Here is a 26383-nt window from a genome sequence, read left to right on the forward strand (position 1 = left end):
TTTTTTATTGTTTTTTCCCACCTTTTTCATCTTGTTTAATCTCCGTGGTTGTGGTTTTTTTTGGCTTTTCTCTTCCCCCCCCCCCCCCCCCCCCCTTTCCTTTTCTTTTTTCTTTACAGACAACCTCCCCATTCTTTCCATAGTCGCGGGCCGAGATAGTCCTTGTCATCCACCAGCAGCGAAAGCACAGCAGCCGTAAAGGCTTTGGTCGTGCTTCCGGTAAAGAACAACATGTCCGGGGTAACCTCGGAGACTGGCAATCGGGCCGCCGTACCCCTGCGGGGAGAGCGATCGGTCAGTCGAGTGGTTGAAGCCACGTATGGTTGTGCATACCTCGGTCCAAGTGTCGGCCCCGTCGACTACTGCAACTGCCATTCCTGGGACGTGCCATCTATCCAGCGGTTGCTTCACCAGCGCTGCGAACTCTTCATCCAGAGGATTATTCAAATCCTCGGTCTTTGATGCCATGTCGGGTGGTATTTAGAGTGTACTGTGTGAATCACGACTCTCACTCTGCCTTTGAGAATGGCCGTCAGTCACAGACTGAAGTCTAGAGTAGATTTATAATGATTGTCTCGGCTGCTAGTTCGGAATCGACGGGTGTCGCTGGGGCGGCTGGAAAGACTATGATTCATGGACTCTAGGGTGAAGCTTTGTCCCATCTATACGAAGCCGAATAATGGCGCCAGGATGACGACACTGACATCTTTCTCGACCTTGGATCGTGGAGTTACGTCCCGCGACGGGGCGATGGCCACTGATGGTACGAATTATGAGATGGCCTTCACGCGTTTAAAATGTGTCTTCATGCGGGCTGATCTGATATGGTAGGAGAAAATCCCATCGTCGCATGGCTAGGCTCAAACCTGAGAGTGAGGATAGTGACATTGGGATTGCTGACGGCGTGCTGACCGCAAGGGTATCCAGTAAGATCCTTGTCGTATCGCCTAGTAGCAAGCGGCGGACCCAGGCAAACACCCGACGCAAGCGTTGCAATATGGCGAAGCACTTGTCTCGGTGCCAAAAGTCGTGTCTCATCATGAAGCACATCAGAAATTCGACATGCTCAAACTCGTCGCGGTAGCTGACCTCGCGCGCGTTGCCTTTTCGGAAAGACAGCCTATGGGTAAGGCCCTGGGCTACAGCATCGCTGGCGGCCACTAGTTTCCGGTTTGTATGCTTGTAAACCCCGAAAAATCGATCTGCATCTCATGAGATGACACCACCATTCAACTGCCTAGGAGCGAGTAAATGACGAATTCCACTAGGCCAGGATATCTGTCTTCTTTCTGATCCAACGAACAAAGAGCATGCCACACATCCCTTGAAGACTGACTTTTAGCCAATGTCTTGACAGGTTAGCAAAGGCTGAAGTGAATTGATTATGCAAGGTCTACTCGAGTCAGTCCCAGTATGCAGCGGGGACCCATACGTGCGACAATTGGGCCTCTCGATCCTGATCTTCTTTTCACCCCGGCATGTGAATAAGAGACCAAGCGTTTCTTAGTAGCCTGTAAGGCTCCAATTACACCGAAAACCCCGGAATTCCTTGGGTGATTTACCGTCTCCAGAAAGTCATCGAGTTCTTTCTTTCTTAGGTGTGATTGTTACGGAGTGGAATTTTCGTACACTATACAACACTATGGCCCGGGTTCTTTCCTCCACCTCCAAACACAATTAGCGGCGTTAAGAGCAGTGTCAATTCGGTTAAAGATCTCCTCTGGTCCTTCAAACCCGGTGGAGAATCGAATAATGGTCTCTTTAACGCCCCATTTGGCCGCCTTGTCCTTTCCATCCTGCATCGTCATCTGCACGTAGGGGGTGGCAATACTAACGTCAGCTCCGAAGGAGAAGCCCTTGTAAATGTGGAGATTATCAAAGAAGCTGGCGGCCGTCGCGACGTTGGCAAACTCAATGGTGAACAGCCCGCCATATCCCGGGCGAAAGTCTTTCGTTGCGCAGCGCATCTGACGCTCGTAGAGCTTGCGGGAGGGACTAAGAGAAGGGTAGAAGATGCGGGTAATTGGACTGGAGAGGTCTGAGACTAGAGGCGCCAGTTTGTCTATCAGGTATTGTGTCGTTCGGTTGATATTCGCCACGCGATCCAGGAAGTCTCGACTGTTGTACTCTAGTTGGATGGCGTCGTCCACGAACACGTCATTATGGTAGGATGCGGTCATCAGCTCATGAAGCTGGGTCCAATGGGGTGAGTTCGGGTTTAAAATAACACTGTAAGTACATTGGAAGTCAGAATCCCGTTGCCGGTGATGCAGGGGAAAAAGAAAAGGGCACCAACTAACCTTCCAGCCATCACGTCGGCTTTACCACTAAAGAACTTGGACAGTGAAGTAACCAGAATGTCTGCAACCCCAAGCATATCGACATTGGCGAAGCTTCCAACACTATCGTCAACGATCACAACCATGCGATGTTGATCTGCCAGCTGGCGTAACCGGTGAAAATCAACGGTCTGAAGCAAGGGGTTGCTCGGGCATTCACACCATACCGCTTGCAGAGGCCGGCCTTCTTGAGCCAGCACCTCCTGCTGGGCAGCAAGTCGGTCCAAATCTGCCTCTGTCCCTAAGCTGTACGACCTGAGCCCGGGACCCTGCGTTTCCAGGACCTTGAGCGTCGGTCCGTACAGGAGGCCCACATGGGCCGATTCACCCCCCCTCCAACCAAGAAGAAGTTTATGCACCTGATAGATGGCTGCCATCCCCGACTGGTACAAGTACACATCGGAGGAAGCCGTCTTCTTTCTTCTCTGAGGGGGCCTTGCGGCGCGCTCGGCCAAAGCTGCAATCCTGGACCGGATAGTTTCATATATCACCGAGGCATTCGATTCTGGTCTCTCCTCGCAAACCGGGCCAAGAGATACAATTTGTGCATCGCTGAGGTGCTGGAGACAATTTAGCGCCAATCGAGAAGAGATCCCCGGCCCAGCACGCTCCCAAAAGGCGCGTGCAAACTGGGACACTTCGGGATGGCACACAACTGCGTGGATCGAAGGTGGCGAACAATCGCCCTGATGGTCAAGACACCGTGCGTCAAAGTGGATCGAATGCAATTGAATCAAATTGTCGGAATCCGACGATTTCTCATCACGCCTCAGTAGGTGAATTGCGTATTCCCTACATGAGAGGGCGAGGCTCGCGCTGGAGAACAATAACACTAGAAGGTCCTCTGCGCCTCTATGGAGCTTTCCCTTGATCTTAAAACCGAGCTGCGCTCTCATTTCAGTGCTTAGTTCCCAGGCATTCAAGGGCGGAAGAACCTTACGCGACAAACATCAGGGTGAATGATAGATCGGGGATAGCCATGGGTTGCGGCCGCCAGGGCCTGCGGGTTGCGCTGACCAAAATTGACCATGGCGTCCCATGTCGGTATCTGAGCCAACAGCGTATGTTGACGTCCGGGATAGGGATCCCCCATCTGGAGGGCTTGAACGGTATTTTTCGATGAGGCCTCCATAGTTCCTAACAGAATACTTTGAGACTTACCTCTACGGCCCTTTCATGTCGCGCTGGTTAAAGGCATATTGACCGAACAAGCTGTCCCCGGGTAGAATATCCCCTGAATCTAAGCTATTGCTTAAACCGGAAGTGTTTTCTGCAACTCATAAGCAGGGCTGACCGCCGATCATCCCTTGCATGAACGGGTATGGTGTGCCCCGGTCCCCCCGAGCTGAGTTGGAATGAACCGACACACTATTCAGCTGTGTACCCCCGCCAGGGCTGAGGACGGCAAATCCCGCGATCCCGCATTCTTTAACTAGATCCATTAATTCGGCCCTTTCTAGCAAGTGAGGCGGAATTCGAACATGTCTCTGCGCCCTGCAGCGGGCAGAATGGACTATTAGCGGCAGCTTACAAGGGACATAGCCGCTCTTGCAGGGATGCCTGGCTCATTGCATTTGAGGCCATCGCATACTTGGAGGTGCGCCTTCGCGGTTTTTTTTTTTTTTTTCGGCGTGGATCGTTTCCTCTTCAAAGGCATGCATATAATATGCGAATGCTCGACACTGCTAAATCAGTTTACGAAAGAAGCTGCCGATTGTTGATTTCTGTGTTCCCATTTTGCTTCATATTATTCCTTGCTTCCTTTGCTTTTTCGGGTACTGTATCATTCTCTTTCCGCAGAGATTTCAGTGTAATGTGTCATATTTTACTACTTATTTCGCGAAGCAATTGTCTCGTTAATTTGCTTTCTTTCTTTCGTTCCATCACCATCTTCAGTCCTTGAGACTAGCGATATTATCATTATTTATCAGTCATACGTAATGTTTCTTATTAAACTAAAAATCCCATTATCGTACGAACATAAAGACAGTGGTTTTTGATTACCCAGTAGATAGCTAGATTCGAGGAGAGCACTGTTCATACACAACCTGTTGTATGCCCTTTTGTTGGGGGTGCACCTTTTAGGGCTGGGAGGAGCACGGGACCCATCCATCACGACATGATAGCTAGTCGGCTCTGACGCATCGTTAGGCAGACATCGGAAAATGCTCCCAACAATCACAGTAGATCAGCATCCGATCACAAGCCAACAACAACAACAACAACAACAACAACAACAACAACAACAACAACAACAACAATATCATGATTCTGGACGGTGACTCAACGATAGAGTCACCAATTGGATTAAAAGCCCTTCCTCATTTCTCTCGTCATTATTGCCATTATCGTGGCAATGAAGGATAAAGGGATGACTCGACGTCTCTCCTCCCGGGGTGACTCTTTCCCTTCTACACATCTCCCATCGACTACGGTTCTTGCCCCATAACTTCTTTATCTTGCTTTCTGAACACATATAACATTCCAATATCTTTGAAGTCCATTATATATCAAACATAAGGGCAAAGATCACCAACATCACCATCACCAGCGGCATCAGCGCGGCATCAGCGGCATCAGCGACACAGCCACCGCTCACCTCCCATCAAAGCCCGAATCAAACGAAACACAAAAATGGTATGTCATAACGTGCAGGAAAGTGTTCGAAGCGCGTTCTCCTCCTCTTCCATCAGCAAAAACAACACCAGCAACACCACCACCTCCGCCGACGACCTCTCATCAACGTCCGAATCAAACCAAATGGACGAATGGCACCTCGTGACGCGCAGAAAACGATCATGAAGCCTACCCTCCTCATTCACCACCAGCAGCAGCCGCCAGAGCTCCCGTGGCCCATCCCCCAATCGCCACCGGCAACAGAAGAATACAAGCCCCAAATTAGCCAGTCGCAGCCCCAGTCCCTCAAGACGTCTTTTCCATGGAAGCTTAACCATCAAGCCCCGGGAAGCGGCCCTGCAGTACGCCAAAGCAGCGTACGCAACGCAGTTCGAACTCTCCCACCCCTGGCACGTCTTTCGGGCCGACGGGTCGACAGGCGCAGGCGTCGTGTATAGCACAGACGGCCGAATCGAGAACTTCGTGGACCATGCATATGCGGTGCAGGGTATCTGGGAGATTAAGTGCCTTGAAATCTTTGCTGTTGGGGCGGCGTTGCGCATCGCGCTGGATCGGATTGAGGACGACAAAAAGACGAACGGGCACGCGCACACGAACACGGACCGGCATAAGGTGAGCGTCTTCACCGACTCTCATGAGAAACCCGCATTCGAAACATTCGCCCGGGCGAGAATACGCCCTCCTGGCGGTGGATATCTCGAGGAAGCTGGAGGAACTGGGAGTCAGGGTCGAGGTCAACTGGGTCCCTGGGCACACAAACCACGTGGCCCACAAACGAGTGGATCAGATGGCAAAGGTCGGGGCGAAATATGGGGCAAATTTTGCGAAGGGGAGGGTGAGGGCAAGGTCGGCCTCTGGGGGGATTCAGGTGGCGGATTGGGGGTTATTGGAGCTCTTATGAGAAGACCCGCATATGCGGGCATCGAGGAGTGAAGAAGGGGGAAATTGAATTGGTGGGATAGGGTTGATGACGTACCGAGTGTATGAGATCTCTGTAGGGTTTTTCGCGATTTTTCCCTGCAGACTGTTACACCTATATCTATGCTCAGGTGTAACAGATAGAATTATGATCTCATAGGAATGTATTTAGTCTTCGTGGCCCCGGAATAAGTGGGTGCTGAAATGGAGGATAAGGGAATCACACACACTGGATGTGATTGATGATAGACACGGCAAATACTGCCTCCCATGTATGTAGCCTTTCTTGAATGTTTGATTGGAATTGTATTTCTTTCTTCCCCTTACTAGTGAACATTTCATATATTGTGGTATATCCATCAATGCCAAATAAGAACGCCATCGCACCGTTCAACCCGCTGTGCCAGAGTCAAATTCAACAAGAAACCCAGAAATTATCCCCACAATATTAGTGACCAGTAGTGCCACTGCACGTAAACACTACCACGTCCGAGCGTCATATCATCAAGAAGTAAGCAATGAACGAGACAAATTGAACCAGATTACACCCCGTGACGGTAGACCTGTGAGCCTCCCGAGCGAATACGTATGGTATCTCTGCGCTGAAGGACCATGAGTGCCCGGTTTAGGGCTTGTTCACTGTAGCCTCTTCCGTCGACGAACTCGCGACGCAAGGTGGCAAGACTGGTGCTCCATCCGATAGGAAGACGACGCTTCATTTCGTCCTCAACTCGGGTGACTTCTTCCATCATCTCCTTGCTGCCTTGGCCCTCACCTTGGGTGATGGCATCCATGGTCGAGGCCAGGAAAAGACGGATAGCTTCGTCGACATGGGCCTCCGTGGCAATAGGAGACAGGCTCAACTTGGCGAGAGACTCGGTAATACGGACAATGGCCTCGAGTTGACGAACCGTGATAGGGATGGAAGAACGGGTATTGGCGTCGAGCTCGGCACGGTGAACTTGTTTTCTGATGGAGACGAAGTGGGAGGAGAGTTTCTCGGCAGCTTCGGGGGAGAGGCGAGGGGCACATCGGCTGTGGATTGATTAGCATTGTTCTTGTGGGAATCAGAGAGGGTATAGGATTGGGAAGGGACATACGTTCGGCAGTAACTGATGTATCGTTTCATCGTGTCGATGGGAATCTCTGCCTCGACTTGCTCCTCAATACCTCGACCACCCATGTGTACACCCATGACGTGACGCGCGATGCTCTCATCACGACTCCGTTCGTGGTCGTCCCGGACGATGAAGATCATATCGAAACGAGACAGAATCGTTGTCTGAAAATCAATGTTTTCACCGGGTGTTTTCAGGTCGTCGTAGCGGCCGAAGATGGGGTTGGCGGCGGCCAAAACGGACGTTCTCGAGTTGAGAATCGTGGTGATACCAGCCTTTGCGATCGAAATGGTCTGTTGCTCCATAGCTTCGTGGATGGCGACTCGGTCTTCGTCTCTCATTTTGTCGAACTCATCAATACACACGACACCTCCGTCAGCCAGAACCATGGCACCTCCTTCCAAGTAAAATTCGCGGGTTGCTGCGTCTCGCTGCACGGACGCAGTCAAACCAGCCGCCGACGAACCCTTACCAGACGTATAGATGGCAATGGGCGATACCTTTTCTGTGAACTTGAGAAGCTGAGACTTTGCGGTACCGGGGTCTCCGAGAAGTAGGACGTTGATATCTCCACGCAGTTTCATGCCATCAGGGAGAATTTTCTTCGAGCCACCCATGAGTAGACACACAATGGACTTTTTGATGTCCAGGTTTCCGTAGATGGAAGGTGCAATGCTCCGAGCAAGAGCATCGTACAGATCCGGCCGCCGGCTGATCTCCAGAAACTCCTGCTCTTCTTCTTCCGAGAAAATAGCATTGCCCTTCACGGTGTGGTCAAGGTCGGTGCTGATACCAACGGCACGCAGATACGGGTTGCGGATTGCTACTGCAGCATGCTTCTTGCCGCTCTTGGATTGATAGATGGAGAAGATTCCCATGACAGTACAGCGGGAGCCGGGCACGACCCGGTTTGCAAGGTACCGATCCGCAGAGATGAGCACATGTCGTGGCAGCTCACCGACGGGTACCTGATCAGGTGCTTCTTGAAGTTTGAGAACCTGCTGATCGACGAACTGGCATTTGTCATGAGAGACAACGTACGGATCCAGTGGACACTGTTCCTGGATGCCCTCACCAGGCTGTCTCTCTCGTCCACATCTTCTAGGAAGTGAGAGACCGGCAAAGCCTCCCTCGACGGACAGATTATCGCTGTGGTCGCAATTCTTGCAACGGATGTGGACAATCGTGGCTTTGGAGGAAATCGTAGAGGCACCAATCACGATACCAGGAATGCGGACAAGATGAGAGATATTTGTCGCATTCAGGTCCCGAATCGAGATGTGAGTGGCGGAGGAGTGCAGGAGGAGCTGGTGAGTGGGGAGCTGAATGTCTCTTTGCGAGGGGTAGACGATCCTCTGGGTACATTGTTGAAGAGCTGCTTCGAACTGGAAACGAATTTGATGTCAGAACCTAACACCACCACACCTGACCGATACTGCATTCCAAGTACTCACAAGAGGGATGATGTCTGCGGGTTCGGTCGTAAGTTTGTGTGCCAGCTCTTCGTTGTAGGAAATCAAGTGAGCGATGTCAATATCGCAGTAATACTGCTTGACAAGGACGTTCTGCCGTAATTGATCCCTATATATGGGGTGAGTATTGGGTTGGACTCGAATTTGCTAGGCGTTGGGCATACCGGTAGATAAACGCATTATCCAGCTGGAACTCTAAGACGAATTCTCTTAGTCTCGCCTGAATTTGAGTGCGAGATTCCTCGGCGCCATCTGTGCTAGGAGCGAGCACGCTCAGGGTGAAGGGAGTGCGCCTGTCCATGATGGAGACTGCAATGGGGTAGGGGGGATGACGGCGAAGGGATGGAGTGTGGGATGGCTGTCTATTTTTGCCCGCCCAGGGAGAAAGTCGGATCCGAACGACTTTTGCTGGAACACGAACCCGGCGCGTCGCGTGGAGCGGGACGCGTTAAGTGGTTTTGGCCTCAGGCCACGATGTGAGTTTGTATGCCTCAGGTGTTTAGGCCACAACTCGGAAGATTAAAGCGCCGAAATCCCCCCGAGGCACCCCGTGGCCTTGGGGCCTGGCGCCTTACCCGATCGGGGCTGAGCTGTCATGCTCCAAAAGACCATCAATCGGGTAGCTGGTGACGTTGCACTTTATTTCCCCTTCTCTCTTTGTCTCGCTCGCTCTCTCAATTAGACGCCGTCATCCCTGAGCAGTGGGGCCCAAAGCCATTGGTCGATCAGTGCTGCCCCGGCTAGTCTCGAACGAACGTTACAGCTTGTCCTCTTGTCATGTTGAGATAACCGTGTTCCCCAAAATAGCACGGTGGCTGTTGGTGTCGCCAATTTGGCATCAGCGAGATGTCCTCTGTGAGCCCACGGAAGTCGATTGACAGTATAGCCTCGGGCGCCTCGACACCGTCGTTGTCGCAGCAGTCCTTTAACCCACTCGAGTCTCCCCGCGTCCCCTCTCAACGATACCCCCTGAGACGAGGATCGACCGCCAGTTCCGTCGCGAGCATTGGGGGAATTTTGGATTCTTCCCAGCGTCATGGATCGATAGCAGAATCCGGTCAAAATGGTTCGTCACCGGCAATCGATATAGAGATTGAAGCCTTGGGCTTCTGGCTAACCCCCTTCAGCTATCTCTACTCTCCTCCAGCCTCCAATCGTCCGCACCGGCCTGCTCCCCCAAACGGCAGTCGCCTCGTCCGGATACAAACCCCCGAGTTCCCGCGATATTCCCCCGGTTACATTGACGAATATTCCTCGTGTGGACTCCAAGGCGTTCGCTCCGTACCTATCGCAAGTTGGGTCACTGTACGATGTATTTCAACAGGCCAAGGAGGGGTCCGGCGACCAGGACTCGCAGTTGGCGCGTGGAGGCGACAAGGCTTCTCCTAAGCCGGATGAATACGAGTCATTGATTTCGCGATCCCAAGAGCGACGGCCTTCTGGGATTTCCACCGGCTCCCGCGCAAGCTCGCCTTATGACACAAGGGGGAGGAGACGGTCTTCCGCTGGCCGAGGCCGTGGTCACGCCGTCACCCCACTGTCCACAATCCCTCCTGTATATTTCGAAGATGACTTCCACCTTGAAAACCCTCGCACATTTGATGTGGTCTCGGAAAAGTCTGAAGTCGTAACACCACCGAAGACTCCAAGCAAGGATGATAGACCGGATATCCCAATTGTGGCGGAGCCTCCCCGAACTGGAAGAAAGGCACTTGCCACCAATGCGATCCTGCAGGAAAAGCTGTCATGGTATATGGATACTGTGGAAATTCACCTTATTTCGTCTATCTCGACTGCGTCCAAGTCGTTCTTTACCGCTCTAGGATCCCTGCGCGAGCTACATTCAGAGGCTGCTGACTCGGTGAAACGGATTCAAGTTCTACGAAAGGACCTCCAGAAAATCGACCGCGAAATGGCCCTGGGTGGATTGAAAATCGTGAACCTGCGACGACGAAGAGAGAACGTCAGGATGCTTGCCGACGCCGTCTCTCAACTTCGAGATGTGGTCCAGTCTGTGTCCCGCTGTGAAGAATTGGTCGACAACGGGGAGATCGAAGAGGCCGCGGATGGTCTCGAAGAAGTGGAGAGACTAATGTCTGGGGATTTCGTTGTTCATCGTCCCTCTGAAGAAGATGAGACGCGAGAACAACCGAGAAAGGCTATCGATCTGACAAGACTCAAAGCCCTCGAGGGAGCATCTGACGACCTGGCGCAGTTGAGATACCGGATTGGTAGTGGATACGAGACGCGCTTCTTAAGTGATCTTCTTGGCGATTTGAGACAACATGTCGAAAACGCACCATTGGACATGACACTGCAACGTTGGGGTGCTTCCTTCCAGCGACAACGCGGAGCTCAACGATCTGCCGCCACAACCTCTCCGGCGTACATGTCATTTGATGATGAACTGAGATCGAGATTACGTTTACACCTCACTGGGCTTGCGCGTGCACATCACACGACCCCCGCAGCAACCTCTTTCAAGACTGCGGTTCTCCGAGAGATGAAAAGTCTTATTCGGAAGCACATGCCCAGCTCCAGTGACGATGACAACGAATCGATGGTGTCCGTTTCCACCCATAGATCGCAGGGGCTAAGCCAACAAGAAAAGTCTTCTATCCTTGCCCGCAATCTCCGCGCTATGGATGCGGAGGATGCTTATAGCATGGTTGCTCAGATATACACGGGCATCAGCGAGTCGCTACGAAGACTTAGCGTCCAAGTCAAGGTGCTTCTTGATATCGCAAGCGGGCTGGGAAATCCGCCAACCCCTACACTCAAATCTTCACCTCGCAGCCCCGTTCGACGGTCTACGGATAGTTCTGAGAACTTGAAACCCAATCCACGGTTAGAGGCAACAGTGGTCGCACAAGACGAGATTTTGCAAGTTCTGGATATGTCCAGCCTCCTAGGCCAGGCAGTTGACATTGCTCAGTCACAAATAAACAAGGTGCTCAAGGTGCGGTCTGAGCAGACTTCGCAATTGCCCAAGGAAGATTTCCTCAAGTACTTTACTCTCAACCGTCTTTTCGCCGACGAGTGCGAAGCCATCTCTGGGCGAAGCGGCACTGCTTTGAAGACATTGGTTGGTAACCAGATTAAAGACTACATCAAACGGTTTGGTGATACACAGCGCCATCGCATTGTCGAAGTGATGGACGCTGACCGATGGGACGCCAAAGACTTTGGTGATTCCGAAAATGCCGTCCTGGGACGGATCTTGGATGCTAGCACCAAAGATATCGAGGCTTGGGTGGAAGTGTCCAAAATTTGGCAGCCCCCGACCGATGGCCAAGAAAAGTCGGATGCGGCCGCTGTCAATGGCTCTGGAAAGGACAAAGTCAGAAGCGCTGTTATTGATGAACAGAAGTACATTCTCTCAGCATGTGCCATGGCTATGATGAAGAGCATTGAGGAGTTCCAGTTCCTTATGGCAAATATTCCTAGTATGATTCAGGATATCGCCCCTGGCCTTTTAGAGACGTTGAAATTGTTCAACTCCCGGTCCTCCCAACTGATTCTCGGAGCCGGGGCCACTAGAAGCGCTGGTCTGAAGAACATCACCACAAAACATCTCGCCCTGTCTTCGCAAGCCCTGAGTTTCATCATAGCGCTAGTACCGTACATTCGGGAGTTTGTTCGCCGTCACGCCCCAAGCAGCCCGCTGATGGGCGAGTTCGATAAGGTGAAGCGTTTGTACCAAGAGCACCAATCTGGCATTCATGAGAAGTTAGTCGACATCATGAGCGGTCGATCCTCCGTTCATGTTAATGCCATGAAGAAAATCGACTGGAACGCGGTGACCAATGGTAATGCCGTCAGCCCGTACATGGAAACACTGGCCAAAGAAACAGGCACACTGCATCGCGTTTTGAGCAAGCATTTGCCCGACATGACTGTTTCTATGATCATGGATCCCGTTTTCAATAGTTACCGGGAACAGTGGACCAAGGCATTTGAAGAAGTCTCTATCAGCTCGGAAAGTGGAAAACAAAGGTGAAATTTTCACTCGACCAATGTCTGGCTTATGCTAACCTGACTAGATTGCAACGCGATGCGGAATATTTCCAGTCGAAACTCAGCAAAATAGATGGCTTCGGGAACCTGGGCGAGCGTCTGCTTGAATTAGTCAAGCAGAAAAGCATCGTGACAGAGGGGCAGGAATCTCCACCCGACACCGATGCCTCGAAGGGCTCTCCCAAGACCAGTGAAGATACCAAAACTTCTTGAGCTTGATCAGTTTATAATTATCTGCTACATGCAACCAAGTTTACCATGTCGAAGATCTCACCTGCACACTCTATACATTCGTCCTACTTTGACTATTCCCTGCGGTGTTCCCTGGCAACAATGTCCGGTGAACTGTGTACAGTGTTTTTGTTCAATCCCACCGCAACCTACCTCATCCTTTACAATGCGTCGCATCTATTTTTACATTCTATAGAATAATCCAACACCTTGTCTATATCTCCTTTTGACCTCTTCTACATTCCACACAAAAACCACGAAATAATTTTAACTAGTCTTTCAATTCATTATGATAAGCCTCCACATCAAGCGGAAGCCTCAATGCTAATCGACCAATTCTCATAAATATCGTACAAGCATAGACATATCCCATCCAACTCCAATGATAATGCTCATAACACCACGCATTCTAAAGCATGACCGACCCCCTTTTTCGTCTTCTTTCAGGGTTCGGATTCGGGTTCGATTTTAAACGCCCTGCGCACCGACACCCTTGTTCTCTCCAAGCGTGTTGGGGTTGTGTCCGCCCTTGCCGCTACCGTGCTGGGTAGGGCCGGAGGAGCCGCCGCCGCTGGCCAAGCCGTTGGCGTTAACACCCTCGACGGGGAGATCGGCGACCTTGTGGGTGCGGTTGAGGTCGGCGTTCTAACGTAGAGTGTTAGCTTGGGGTTCTTGGATCATGATGTCTAGGCACGAGGGGGATCGAGTAGGGAAGACATACGTCGTTTCCGGCACCGTGGACCTTAGTCTGGCCGGCCTCAATAGCGTTGTCGCTCTGAGGGACACCGTTGTCGTAATCAGCTCCGCGAGGCATGATGATTTGATATGAGGTAGATGAGGTAGTTTAGAGGATAAGGAACAGAGAGGTTGTTTGTTTGATCGTGAAGGAGGATTGTAATGATTGATTATTCCAAGTTGTTAAGGTCCCTGGAAAGCTTTCTTTATAACCCCCTTCCTTTTCTCGTGATGATGGCATCGACTTGTTCGCTTTCCTGGTTCTGGTTCTGTAAGTGGAATGACTGACAACATTGTGAAGTCATTGTGGAGACGCCGCAGGAGAGATGACTTCATTCGGTCAGGGAATTTGATCGGGGCTTTTAGTGTCGATCGCGGTTGTTTGAGATGGAGAGATCGAGAAGGGGGCTTGTGTTTCGGTACTCAGTACGTAAAAGATGGGGTTGATCCAGCGTAATGAGATCGAGTGTTGAGTTGATGGTATCCCAGGAGGAGTGTCCGGTGCTGAGTGGGACTGGCTAGAAAGCCTAGACTCAGGCCAGCAGGACGGTCAAATCGGTCAAACAGTGCAAACAACACAAACGCCGCTCTATCCGACCGTCGGAGGAGCTCAAGCCCGTTTGCATGCTTTGACATTCTATCAAACTCGCAGATGCTCGTTGAGGGTGCAGATCGAAATGTTTGATTTCTTTTCTTCTCGGCCGGTCGCGTTGTCTTTAAAAAGGGGATGCCATGACAGGTCTTCAGCGAAGCATTTGGATATATTTTGGCGCAACGTGAAGTTCAATTCCAGTATTTTGGCAACAAATATATATTCTTTGCAAGGAGTCACCCTTTTCACGAATAAACCCACTACTATCTTCAACAACAATCACCATGAACGCCGTGGTCATTCACACTCCTGGCCCCCCTAATGTCCTGCAGGTCATACAACGTCCCATCCCGCAGCCGACACCGGGCCAGGTGCGGATCAAAGTGAAAGCCTTCGGACTGAATCGGTCCGAAATGTTCACCCGACAGGGCCACTCGCCCGTGCAGTTTCCTCGCATTCTCGGCATCGAAGCGGTAGGGGTGATAGACGCCGTAAGCCCCGGCCTGAAGCGACAATTCCCACTGGGAAGCCCCGTCGCCACCGCAATGGGTGGAATGGGTCGAGCCTACGATGGCGGATACGCAGAGTATACGTGCGTGCCGGCGAAACAGGTGCAGATCGTCAAGAGCAGCTTGCCGTGGGATGTGCTCGGTGCGCTGCCGGAGATGCTGCAGACGGCGTGGGGCGCGCTGATGAGATCGCTGTCACTTAGGGCCGGCGATCGGGTGCTGATTCGCGGGGGCACGACCTCTGTTGGGCTGGCGGCGGCGGTGATCGCGAAGACGCATGGGGCGTTTGTGGCGTCGACGACGCGGAAGGGGGAGCGTGCGGCGTTGCTGCGGGAGTATGGTGTCGACGAGGTCTGGGTGGATGATGGCGCGCTTGCGGCGCAGATTGCTCGAGCGGATGGCGCGCAGTTCGATAAGGTGCTGGAGCTGGTGGGCACGGTGACGCTGGCTGATTCGCTGCGCTGCGTGAAGAAAGGGGGCACGGTCTCGGTCACGGGCATCGTGGGCAATCAGTGGTACCTGGAGAAAGTTAATCCGATGGAGCTGATCCCGTCGGAAACGAAATTGACGGTGTATAGTGGCTCGGATGAGGATTTCATGGCGACTCCGTTGAATGAGCTGGTGAAGATGGTCGAGGACGGGAGGTTGAAGGTGCGAGTTGGTCGCGTGTTTCGGATGGAGGAGATTGTCGACGCGCACGAATGTATGGAGAGGGACGAGGGCCAGGGAAAGCTTGTGGTATTACCATGATCAAGGTTGTCCAGTGGGAAAACAGAAATACAATTGCTCATTCTATGTGGTACATTCTATTCAGTCAAGCATAAACCACCCGAAACGCCATGAACGCCGCAAACACCCCAAAGGCATCGATCAATATATGTCAACAGTCTAGATGCTCTTGAGCCCCATGACCATAGGCTCATCTCATATTGCTTTAGAGATTTCGCCTCCTAGCCTGTGCAACATATCCTGTTTCTAAGGAGCGCCCCAAGGTATCCAAGCCCGAGTCCCTATTCCGGAAGAGGTTTACTAGCCACCAAGACATTCCAGGCTCTGGCTCTGGCGCGGGCCCATGTTCAGGGTCAGACCGAGATTCGTGCTCAGGCTCAGGTTCATGCCCAGGTTCAGGTTCGGAATCAGAACTAGGAGGATCCGGGTTTGTCACAAAAGCAGGACGATCGGGCCGCGAATGATAATATTCAACATATACTACGGAGACAGGCGCGGTGGGGGATTCTCTAGATAATGAAGAGGGACTACGAGGAGGAGAGATCGAAATCCGGGAAGGAGGGGGGGTAGGAGGCCTGTGTATAATTCGCGATGCTGCATTCTTAAAACCTTTCCACAGTCTTTTCACCGACCGTTTAAGCCGAGCGCCGGAGCTTCGGGAGAGTTCTTTGACATGACGGAACGGTTTGGTAAAGCCCATTCTAGATATGGGACACTCTCGGCAGCCAGCAAAGGTGCGAGTTGTTTGGAACCATGACTACGGGGGACTCGTGGGCTTATTTATCTTTCAGTTTGAACGCTAATCGCATTATGCCCGAAACGAGGGTTTCGAAGAACAATGGCACTGTGAACGACAAAGGGTAGAGTTTTGTGGCTGGGGGTTTGTTTCAATGCTCCTCGATAGACAATGGGAAGACTTGAGGGTTCGAGTGTGCCTAAAGGAGATGCTCGATGCTTAATTGCTTCGCTGGGATTCAATTGACCAATATCCGATAAGTCTGTTGAGCCTAGTCGGTCAAGGTAGGCACTTGAGGTGGTTGAGGAACCAATGTCAAGATTTGTGAACTTCCTAGAAAGTGATCAGAAGCCGCAACAAGGCATAAAAGACGCCCTACCAAACCCCATGTACATCGACCACAACCCTTGACGTATTTTCCCGAGAATACTTTATCAAGCTGCGTCCGAGAATTTGTGAGTCCACTCCTAGTCTACTGGCCTTATTGCATTTAGTTAAGCTCGTGTCAAAAGTGCAAATCTTCCGATAAGTGCATCAGTATTAGGACCTTAGACTTAAAACGGCCAGGGTTCCACTTGGAGCTGCATGCCAGATTGCGTATACCGGAGGCGCCTGAATGAAGTTTGTGTAAAATTGGATACTTGAAATGGTAGCTTCGGCCTCGATGGCACTACACGTAAAAGCCATTCCAGTGTCATTTGGCGTTGGTGATAAGTCAATAAATTGACCATGACGTAATGACCGATTAGATTTCCCCGGATCCACTGCTTCGTCGTGCGGAGTTGACCTCGAGAGCCAAGCACCGGACGGTCTTGAAGCTCCAATCCTTTCCCTCTTTTATGTCAAGGATGGGAGGATCTCGTATCTTCTTGGATGGTGGAGAAACCTTGCAAAGCCGTCTGTTTCGCTCGACGAACGTGAGTGGCACTATCACACGGAAGGGGCGCCTTCAACGCGACACTTTCATCATCGGGGCGAAGATAGAAGGGGGCGATCCTTGTCAAAGCTTCAGTTGGACCTCTAGGAAAATTAGCAACTGGTCGGATGATCCTGCAATGAATTAAAGCGACCAGGGTGGTCATTTGCTAACCTGCTAGACTGGCTTTGCAGTAGCAGCGAGTCCGTGCAACAGCCCATTCATCTCCCCCCCTCTCCCTTCCCTCGCCCTGTTTCTCTTTAATTTCTTCCTCCCTTCTTTTTTGTTTGTTTGCTGTTCCCACCTGCCTCTTCTCTTCTCTTGCTTCCTGTGTTTTCGTGGTTGAAATTCCTCAGAACTGACAATTGTGTGGAGTTGTGTCTGGGACCAAAGTGCAAGGGTCTGGAATCAAGGAAGACAGACCTCCCCCTGTTCCCCCGCCACCCGCATTCGGCCTTCCCCCGCACGCTTTCATAACAAAGAGCTACCTTGGGTGAGCTCCCTCTCCCTCCCACTCCTCGCCCCATTTTATTCCCTCTCCCTCATAGCCATGATTATTTTCAGACTCTGATTTACCAGAACCCGGCCCTCGTTCAGCCCTTGCTACCGGTGATTTCTCGAGGGAAGTTTCGTTGCTAGCTCGATAGCTCTTGTAACGGTCGCCATGGCCAGTGCACCTGAGGAGAACGGCAGCGAGCCGATCAAGCGAGATGTTCGCAACCATATGCTCTTTGAGGTGGCCACCGAAGTCGCCAACCGGGTGGGAGGAATCTACTCCGTCCTCAAGTCCAAAGCCCCGGTGACAACGGCGGAATATGGCGAGCGCTACACCTTGATCGGACCTTTGAATCGAGCCTCAGCGACTGTGGAGGTTGAGCAATTGTCCCCCTCCAATCCTCACATGGTGGAAACCATCAAGTCCATGAAGGAACGCGGTATTGATCTGGTCTACGGTCGTTGGCTGATTGAAGGGGCACCGCGCGTGCTTCTCATCGATACGAGTACTGGGTACAAGTACCTTGACGAATGGAAAGGGGATTTATGGAATACTGCGGGCATTCCATCGCCCTCGACCGATACGGAGACAAATGAAGCCATTGTCTTTGGATACTTAGTGGCATGGTTCTTGGGTGAGGTGCGTCGGCTTCTTTGCTCTTCCTGAGCTTCCTGTGTGTTCGATTGACCATCGCTGACCGATGGAGAATTAGTTTATCGCCCACGAACGACGCCGTGCTGTTGTCGCTCATTTCCATGAGTGGCTTGCCGGCGTTGCCCTCCCTCTGACCAAGAAGCGACACATGGACCTGACGACTATCTTCACCACCCATGCGACGCTTCTTGGGCGGTACCTCTGCGCGGGCTCTGTGGATTTCTACAACAACCTTCATCATTTTGATGTGGATGCGGAGGCCGGTAAACGTGGAATCTACCACCGATACTGCATCGAACGAGCGGCTGCCCACACGGCAGACGTCTTTACCACGGTCTCTCACATCACTGCCTTCGAGAGTGAGCATCTGCTCAAGCGTAAACCAGACGGTGTTCTGCCCAACGGATTGAACGTCAAGAAATTCTCGGCGGTTCATGAGTTCCAGAACCTCCACTCGCAGTCCAAGGAGAAGATCAATGATTTCGTCCGCGGTCACTTCTATGGCCACAATGATTTCGATCTGGACAACACCCTCTACGTCTTTACCTCGGGAAGATACGAATTCCGCAACAAGGGCGTTGACATGTTCATCGAAGGCCTGGCGCGTCTAAACCACCGCCTGAAGGCCAGCGGATCGAAGACAACCGTCGTCGCATTCATTATTATGCCTGCGCAAACCACCTCGCTCACCGTTGAGGCGCTGAAGGGACAGGCCGTTGTGAAGTCATTGCATGACACGATTGAGATGATCGAACAAGGCATTGGGCGACGCATGTACGAGCGCTGTTTGGCTTGGAAAGAGGGTGATAATATGCCTGACGAGAAGGACTTGATGGCTAGCCAAGATCGGGTCCTCTTGCGCCGTCGCCTGTTTGCCATGAAGCGGCATGGGCTGCCTCCGATTGTCACCCACAATATGCATAATGACCACGAGGATCCGATCTTGAACCAGATCCGCCGAGTCCAGCTTTTCAACCATTCGTCAGATCGCGTCAAGGTTATTTTCCACCCCGAGTTCCTCAACGCTTCCAACCCCGTGCTGCCATTGGACTACGATGACTTCGTCCGCGGAACGCATCTAGGCGTGTTCCCGTCCTACTATGAACCCTGGGGATATACGCCAGCGGAGTGCACAGTGATGGGAGTCCCTAGTATCACCACCAACCTGTCAGGATTTGGCTGTTACATGGAGGAATTGATCGAAAACTCGTCCGATTACGGCATCTACATCGTGGACCGCCGGATGAAGGGCGTTGACGATTCGGTGAACCAACTTACCGAGTTCATGTACAATTTCACTGAGAAGAGTCGCCGACAGCGGATCAATCAAAGGAACCGGACTGAGCGACTAAGCGATCTGTTGGACTGGAAGCGCATGGGATTGGAATATGTCAAGGCTCGGCAGTTGGCTCTGCGAAGAGGTAATGTTCCAATTGACGACCTAAATGTGAAAGTGGTATTTTTTGACTCGTTTGCTAACTCCTTATAGCCTATCCGTCCTCATTTGGTAGCACCGAAGATTTCTTTGATATCATCGGGGGAACTGAGCAGAAGTTGTCGCGGCCGCTGTCCGTTCCTGGCTCGCCTAAGGATCGTTCGGGAGTGATGACCCCCGGAGACTTCGCATCGCTTCAGGAGATCAAAGAGGGATTGAGTACTGAGGACTATATCCCCTGGAAGCTCCCGTGAGTATCACCACCATCATAGTCTATAAAGAACTTTCACTAATAAGCCCTCGCTGATCTAGTACAACCGAGGATGAAGAGCCTGACGAGCCTTTTTTCCCGCTCACCCTGCGCACCAAGAAAGCCAGCGACCGACCGTCGTCGCCGCTCGACCGGATATCGGTAAACGGTGACACTTGATCAGCCTCGTGTATATGAAAGAGATGGGACAAAGTAGGCTCTATCGCCATCCACCCTCTTGAGGTCCCGTGTGATGAAGGACAGCTCGCGATACTGTATAGCTGCTGTTGCCATCCATTGACCTTTCTCGTCCCTCGCCCGTTGTGACTTGTTATGTTGATATTGCAATATTTTTTGGAGAGAGATCGAACCTGTTAAACGAAGCATCCACCTATCATCATCTGCGCGCTTCTTTATTTGTCTAGATTTGTTAGTCTGCATTTATTTATAGCTTTGTCATAATTGATGTTGATTTATCCTTGCTAATAGCCTTCTCTCCACTAGCTGGTATGACTTCCATTTGCTTTTGATTGGTGTCTTGAGGGATTATCGCTCAGGACCATTTGGTAGTACCACAGATATGACGTCATCTTGTTTTGACAACGTGAAGTCAAACACAGAGACAAAGCAAAGTTGTCCACCGTGGCAGAATGCTCTGGCCGGGACAGTCATCCACGCCAAGTAGGATTGTCTGTTGCTTCGGACTAGAGAAGTCCTAGTCGCATTGGAGGAGGAACAGGGTCCAGCCCACCGTCGTAATCGAGAGCGGGTCTCGGGGCGGGGAGACACGGTGATTTAAGTGCAAGACCGGATAGAGTTAACATTCACGATAGGCGGACTGGGTGCGATACCGGCGAGACAGCAGTCGGCGACGGCGTTGATCAAATCATCAGAATTGATGTTAATAAGGAGAATTGTTGAGGCCGAAGGTGGGGTTGCTCGACCTCCTTCTGGTAAAGTCCCACGTGGCCCCGTGACTCTTCCTGGCTATTTATTGCTGCCCCTCTTCTGCTTCCTCCTTCCTCCTCTTTCCCTTCCATCGTCTAAACATTTGCTTTATTATCCAATTCCATCTACCTTCTTCGATCTTCGCTACTTCGCTCGGTACGGCTCACCAGCTGCGCAGCCAGGACCCGCCTCTGGGCCTGGGTCTTTTCGCCATGGGTTTTCACAGATCAAGGTATCGTACAATGTATACAACAATCTCTGCTTGCGTATGACAGGTGTTCGGCTGGAATATGCTTCTATCACTCGGTCGTTCTGAGGTCTTGGACATGAAATGCCCACAAACCTAGTTCTGAGAGCGTTTCATGACAAACCCAATGGCCGACCGATGTGTGGAAGTATAGACCGGTCGTTCTGAGATTATACTGTCACAACTTGATCTAGATAATACTAGCGAAAGGACATGCGTCGCATTGATTGTCTCCCTTTCCCTTTTGTCTCCCAGAGATGAGAGGGCTCCTCGGTCTCTGCTGCTAACAATTCCCAGTCTTTTGACTTGATTCTGTGCCAAGATGTCTACTGACAAGATTACCTTTCTCACCAACTGGTATGAGTGTGCCATTGGTGTTTTCTTTTCTTCTTTCCCTCTTTCCCTTCCCCTGTAGTTCTCTTTTGCCGAATTATCTTCTATCGTTGTACATCTGAACAATTACTAAGTGCTTGTCAAGGCACGCGACGCCCTACCATGCCCCGCTCTATCTTGCCCAGAGCAAGGGATTCTTCAAAGAGGAAGACCTGAAGGTTGCTCTGCTGGAGCCCAACGACCCTTCCGATGTTACCGAGATCATCGGTAGTGGCAAGGTCGACATGGGTTTCAAAGCCATGATCCATACCCTTGCTGTACGTGCCTTTCCAAGCAGCCAGATGAACTGGGGATCTAATGCCATGACAGGCCAAAGCTCGGAACTTCCCCGTCACCTCGATTGGTTCCCTCCTCGACGAGCCGTTCACTGGCGTTGTCTACCTCAAGGACAGCGGAATCACCGAGGACTTCCGCTCCTTGAAGGGGAAGAAGATCGGCTATGTCGGCGAGTTTGGCAAGGTTAGCATTTCTACCAACTAGTCATAGACCGTTCACCTAACCATTCTTAGATCCAAATTGACGAGCTTACCAAATACTACGGCATGACTGCCGAAGACTACACTGCTGTCCGCTGCGGTATGAACGTCACCAAGGCCATCATCCGCGGCGACATCGATGCAGGCATCGGACTTGAGAACGTGCAGATGGTCGAGTTGGCCGAGTGGCTGGCCTCTCAGAACCGTCCTCGGGACGACGTCCAGATGCTCCGTATTGACCAGCTGGCCGAACTGGGATGTTGCTGTTTCTGCTCCATTCTGTACATCGCCAACGACCCCTTCCTGGCGGCCAACCCCGAGAAAGTGCAGAAGTTCATGCGGGCCGTGAAGCGTGCTACCGAGTACGTCCTCGCCGAGCCTTCCAAGGCCTACGAAGAATACGTCGACATCAAGCCTATCATGGGCACCCCCGTCAACCGCAAGATCTTCGAGCGCTCATTCGCCTACTTCAGTCGTGACCTGAAGAACGTGTCTCGCGACTGGGCCAAGGTGACCAACTACGGCAAGCGTCTGGGCATTTTGGACCCCAGCTTTGCGCCCAACTACACCAACGAGTACCTGTCCTGGAAACTGGACGGGGACTCCTCGGACCCTCTGGGTGACCAGAAGCGCATGGCCGAACTGCAGAAGCAGGTTGCTTCCGAGGGAGGCTACAAGCGCCTGGAAGTCGCTTCGTCGGCCTAATGGGTCGCTCTTCTGAGATGATGCGATTCTTACGTTGATGCTGTCAAAATGGCAGAAATTCACAATATCTACGCTCGTTAGGAAATGAAATGATTGATTCGAGTAAACACCTTTGTCTTTGGTATAACTGCAGCTCGTAAATGCAAATGCCGCTCAATCAACAGCGCATACCCTTAGTCCTCTAAGTGACAAGAGAACCCGTAGGAATAAAAATTATAATACAACACTAACTAACGTACACACCACCCACCAACAACCTCATCCATCACCCATCCACAAACCGATCCCTCCCCGCCACGCCCTCATACGACGCAAGCCTCGGATTCCCCAACAACGAGAACTCAATCCCATCACTAAGCTCCCCATCACTCAGATCCTCCTCGTCCCCATTAAACCCATCATTATCGACCGGAATCCAATTCCCTCTTTCCCGATCTCTCTTGGCAGACTCATACCCCTCCCTATCCCTTTCCAAACACCGTCCAACAATCCCACCGACCCAACTCATCCCGGGCACTTTACTCACCGTATCCCCAAAAAACCGCTGCACCACAAGCACCAACACCAGAAGCAAAACCGCCGACACAAACCCAACCACCCAGAACACGAACGACCGCATCGCCGGCGTCAATACCACACCGCTCTCTTCAACCCCATACGTCACACCCGCTTCGTTGCTGGCCGGATCCCAGGCCACGAGCAGCGTCGTGCCTAGTACGTGGCCTGTCGCGTTGAGGGCGACGACCCTGAGGGCTTGTTTTTCCATGTGCAGCGGGATCGGTATGATGGTTTCGAAACCCGATTTTGGCACCGCAGCGAGGAAGTTGAAGGCGGATGAGGTGAGCGATTCGTTCGGGTTGGTGGATTCGGAGTCCGCGGCGCTGATGGCTAGATTGAGGGCTTTGATGTCGATTTCTTCCTCCTTGTCATCTTCGTTGTCGTCATCATCATCGGAAGATGAGGAGGGCGACAAGCCCTGTAACACCCACGTCGCGACCTCCGTCGCGCCATTCCAACTCACCGCCGCTTCGTAGGCATACACGGCCAGATCGGGTCGCGTTAGCGGCATCCCGACCCAGGGATGTTTGAAGACGCGGTACGAGATGACCTCGCCGTGACCGAACCCGATCTCGGGGCCGAAGTGCACGTGGCAGAGCACGTCGCCGTGGATATTGTATTCTGTCCACGCGGCGTTGAAGCCGTAGCCGAGGAGTACGTTTCCTGAGTCTAAGATTTGTACGGACCCTTGCGATTGACTGCTGATTGGGTGAGGGTTCCAGTATTCGTGGCGGATAGATACTGTCATGGACACGGTGTCGAGGTCCAGGTAGAGGCCGCGGCTGGTGAGAGTTGGGGCGCCGAAGCCGCGCGAGGCGTTGTCGAAGACAGTAAGGGAGGTGGTAGTGTTACTGTTGGGTGTGATGGTGGTGGAGTTGGATTTGGAATGGGTGGGTTGAAACCGCGCATGATGCTGCCAGGTGATGTTGGTAGCCGATTGGGAGGGCGAGAGATCCGTAAAGGAGTTATTGGCGCCGCCGAGACGCCAAAGGACAGAGCCCGACTGGCCATCGATATAGGCGAGACAGTTTGCGTAGCGGGAGGAGATGAGGAAGTTGCCCACTTCGTCCTTGTCGATGCTGTTGATGTGAAAGAAGTCCCAGGGCCGGGACTCCGACTCGCCATTGCCTTCGCGGCCACGGAACATCTCCGCGAAGGAGAAGTGGTCGGAGGCACTCCATTGGAAGAGTAGCTCGCCGGTCTCGATGTCGACTTCTTGGAACGTGCCGTCGTAGATCCACCCGTCTTGGGGACCGTCTTCGACGGAACGCAGGTCGGCTGACCGTTTTTCGTAGATGGTGAAGACGGCCGTCTCGTTCTGCGTGATGTGGAATTCATGTAGGTCTGCAGGTAGGCCGTTGGCGCCGCGGATCTTGTACGCTTCTTGGTAGTTGGAGTCGAGCTGCGGAAGTACAGTTAACATTCTGTAGCCCTTTAAGATGTCTGATGAGAGATGTCTGGGTGCAAGCTGCCAGGCCATTTGCCGTTTGCCGGCCATGGCACTGTACGTAACGACACCGTGGAAGATCTCTGTTCATCTTACCACCATCAATCATTCATTTGTAGTGATTAAGGCATCCGTTCCATGCATTCAATCGTCATTTTCGATCACTGCAACGAACACCTGGCACCTTGCACATCCAGACATTCTCCATCTGTGAAGCTAAAATATCAGCAAAACTCACCATATAATAAGTTCCATCCCCATGCCCCGTAATCCCATCATTCCCCGTCCAGAAGGTCAAATAATCCTGGCCCCGATAGCGGTAGACGTTCAGATTATACGTCTTCCCGTAATCCTTCGTCCAGACGAGATGGCCATCCTGGTCAACGATCATCGGTCCCGGGGTCGCGACGCCGTCACCGCGCGGCGAAATCAGCGTGAACTGCCCATCCTTGCATTGCGTGCTGGACTCCAGATAGTTGAGCGTCGGCCCGATGATAGGCGTAGATCGATACGTCTCTGTCGGCCAGGCGCCGAATTTCCCTTCATCGTAGTCCCCGGATTGGTGGTAGGGGCCGTAGTCTGCTTGTACAAGACTGCATACACCGAGTAGAGTGGATGTTAGAGTCGTTGCGAGTCGACCGCCGCGCATTGTCAACGGGGGACGGGGCCGTATCGCTACCGTACTGCCTAATGAAGCTAGTGTTTATACCGTGGTGACTTATAATCACAAATAACATAAACCACTAGCCCCAAAGGAATACTCGGAATCGGAGAGGAATAAAAATCTGATCGGTTTTCAGAAATACGAATATTCCCAGTCCGCTGTCATTGAGGCAAGGGGAGAAAAGGGAAAACAAAATGGTTCGTGCGCCGCTGATTTTCATATTGTCGGGATAGACGCGCGGAGGAGGCCCACCTTTGGGACCCGTCCAGCTGCCAGCGTTCGGTTGTCATTTTTGATCATTGTCGACAACTTCAACTCTTCCACATCCTGTTTTTCGTTCTTCGCATGGTGGAGGAAGCAAGACTTGGCACTTGGCAGTAGCCCTGGGGGTGAGTGGGGAATTGATGCAGCCCAGAACAATCGGTGGTAAGGCTAGATAGGCATCGACGTTTTGTATGCGAAGACTGGCGGATTGTTGGCGGAACCGTAGAGCGGAGGGTGTAGACCGAGAGGCTAGTGCTTGGTGGAAGGTCGGGTACAGCGGGAAGAGCTGAAAGGTCCACCTTGGAGCTGGTCAATCCTAGATAATAATGGATTGTTGAATGTTGATAGGTGAACGGGTGAAGTAGAAGGCACTCGTAACCGTCCGAAAAGGCCGGATCCATCGAAGAGAATTGATTGGTCGAACAGAAAGGTCCACCGACTATTTACTATCGTCTTGGCGTCTTGGGGACTGATATGAAGCTGCCCCTTTATGGAGTAAATTGGGGGGAATATGAGCCTTGTAGAGTGCAAGTGCTGAGAGGTGAAAAGGGGCTCGTAGACCCTACTTGACAGCTGCCAGAGCAGCCAGACGACGTTGCAATGTAGGGCTTCACCGAGAGCGTGACAACCCAGTTGGGATAAGCGCCCTTTCAATATATATCTCCGGCCTTTCGCTTTCCATTCTTCTTCCACTCTCTGTCTCTGTCTCTTCACGTACTTTTCGTTCAATCTTCTCTATGAGCTTCTGTAAACAATAGTGCATCACTGTACATCATATTTATGAGAAATGCCAATTCAGTGCCCATCTGGCTATCTGAGGTGTGTCGCGTTTGCCAGACACTACCCTCTGGATCCCACTACCCCAGTGCTTGATGTCACCAACACTTTAAATCTATT

General features: G+C 51.9%; 10 protein-coding genes across 10 annotated transcripts; 5 read left to right on the forward strand and 5 right to left on the reverse strand.

Moving 5' to 3' along the window:
• Window positions 1-165: 165 nt before the first annotated feature.
• KD926_003748 (putative penicillin-binding protein) lies at window positions 166-468 on the reverse strand (the record flags this gene model as incomplete). Its single annotated transcript, XM_053094990.1, has 2 exons — window positions 166-276; window positions 334-468. The coding sequence occupies 2 exons, from the start codon at window positions 466-468 to the stop codon at window positions 166-168; spliced, it is 246 nt and encodes an 81-aa protein (XP_052950281.1).
• A 1172-nt stretch (window positions 469-1640) lies between these two features.
• On the reverse strand, window positions 1641-3471 carry KD926_003749 (cystathionine gamma-synthase; the record flags this gene model as incomplete). The annotated part of the gene is made up of 3 exons (XM_053094991.1): window positions 1641-2229; window positions 2301-3223; window positions 3280-3471. The coding sequence occupies 3 exons, from the start codon at window positions 3469-3471 to the stop codon at window positions 1641-1643; spliced, it is 1704 nt and encodes a 567-aa protein (XP_052950282.1).
• A 1502-nt stretch (window positions 3472-4973) lies between these two features.
• On the forward strand, window positions 4974-5909 carry KD926_003750 (uncharacterized protein; the record flags this gene model as incomplete). Its single annotated transcript, XM_053094992.1, has 2 exons — window positions 4974-5083; window positions 5144-5909. 2 exons carry the CDS (start codon window positions 4974-4976, stop codon window positions 5907-5909), a joined length of 876 nt encoding a protein of 291 aa, XP_052950283.1.
• Window positions 5910-6436: 527 nt separating this feature from the next.
• KD926_003751 (MCM DNA helicase complex subunit MCM5) lies at window positions 6437-8785 on the reverse strand (the record flags this gene model as incomplete). The annotated part of the gene is made up of 4 exons (XM_053094993.1): window positions 6437-6929; window positions 6995-8397; window positions 8467-8593; window positions 8649-8785. 4 exons carry the CDS (start codon window positions 8783-8785, stop codon window positions 6437-6439), a joined length of 2160 nt encoding a protein of 719 aa, XP_052950284.1.
• Window positions 8786-9330: 545 nt separating this feature from the next.
• Window positions 9331-12714, forward strand: KD926_003752 (GARP complex component; the record flags this gene model as incomplete). The annotated part of the gene is made up of 3 exons (XM_053094994.1): window positions 9331-9550; window positions 9612-12480; window positions 12528-12714. 3 exons carry the CDS (start codon window positions 9331-9333, stop codon window positions 12712-12714), a joined length of 3276 nt encoding a protein of 1091 aa, XP_052950285.1.
• Window positions 12715-13200: 486 nt separating this feature from the next.
• On the reverse strand, window positions 13201-13546 carry KD926_003753 (uncharacterized protein; the record flags this gene model as incomplete). The annotated part of the gene is made up of 2 exons (XM_053094995.1): window positions 13201-13377; window positions 13454-13546. The coding sequence occupies 2 exons, from the start codon at window positions 13544-13546 to the stop codon at window positions 13201-13203; spliced, it is 270 nt and encodes an 89-aa protein (XP_052950286.1).
• Window positions 13547-14343: 797 nt separating this feature from the next.
• On the forward strand, window positions 14344-15318 carry KD926_003754 (zinc-binding alcohol dehydrogenase family protein; the record flags this gene model as incomplete). Its single annotated transcript, XM_053094996.1, has 1 exon — window positions 14344-15318. One exon carries the CDS (start codon window positions 14344-14346, stop codon window positions 15316-15318), a length of 975 nt encoding a protein of 324 aa, XP_052950287.1.
• Window positions 15319-17613: 2295 nt separating this feature from the next.
• Window positions 17614-19964, forward strand: KD926_003755 (glycogen synthase; the record flags this gene model as incomplete). Its single annotated transcript, XM_053094997.1, has 4 exons — window positions 17614-18084; window positions 18158-19520; window positions 19589-19784; window positions 19847-19964. The coding sequence occupies 4 exons, from the start codon at window positions 17614-17616 to the stop codon at window positions 19962-19964; spliced, it is 2148 nt and encodes a 715-aa protein (XP_052950288.1).
• A 1337-nt stretch (window positions 19965-21301) lies between these two features.
• KD926_003756 (NMT1/THI5 family protein) lies at window positions 21302-22553 on the forward strand (the record flags this gene model as incomplete). The annotated part of the gene is made up of 4 exons (XM_053094999.1): window positions 21302-21336; window positions 21458-21629; window positions 21682-21831; window positions 21882-22553. The coding sequence occupies 4 exons, from the start codon at window positions 21302-21304 to the stop codon at window positions 22551-22553; spliced, it is 1029 nt and encodes a 342-aa protein (XP_052950289.1).
• A 265-nt stretch (window positions 22554-22818) lies between these two features.
• KD926_003757 (arylsulfotransferase family protein) lies at window positions 22819-25207 on the reverse strand (the record flags this gene model as incomplete). The annotated part of the gene is made up of 2 exons (XM_053095000.1): window positions 22819-24513; window positions 24797-25207. The coding sequence occupies 2 exons, from the start codon at window positions 25205-25207 to the stop codon at window positions 22819-22821; spliced, it is 2106 nt and encodes a 701-aa protein (XP_052950290.1).
• Window positions 25208-26383: the final 1176 nt, after the last annotated feature.

The sequence above is a fragment of the Aspergillus affinis genome (assembly GCF_023601865.1).
Source record: "Aspergillus affinis strain CMG 70 chromosome Unknown NODE_197_length_41918_cov_84_901460, whole genome shotgun sequence".
Taxonomy (NCBI): domain Eukaryota; kingdom Fungi; phylum Ascomycota; class Eurotiomycetes; order Eurotiales; family Aspergillaceae; genus Aspergillus; species Aspergillus affinis.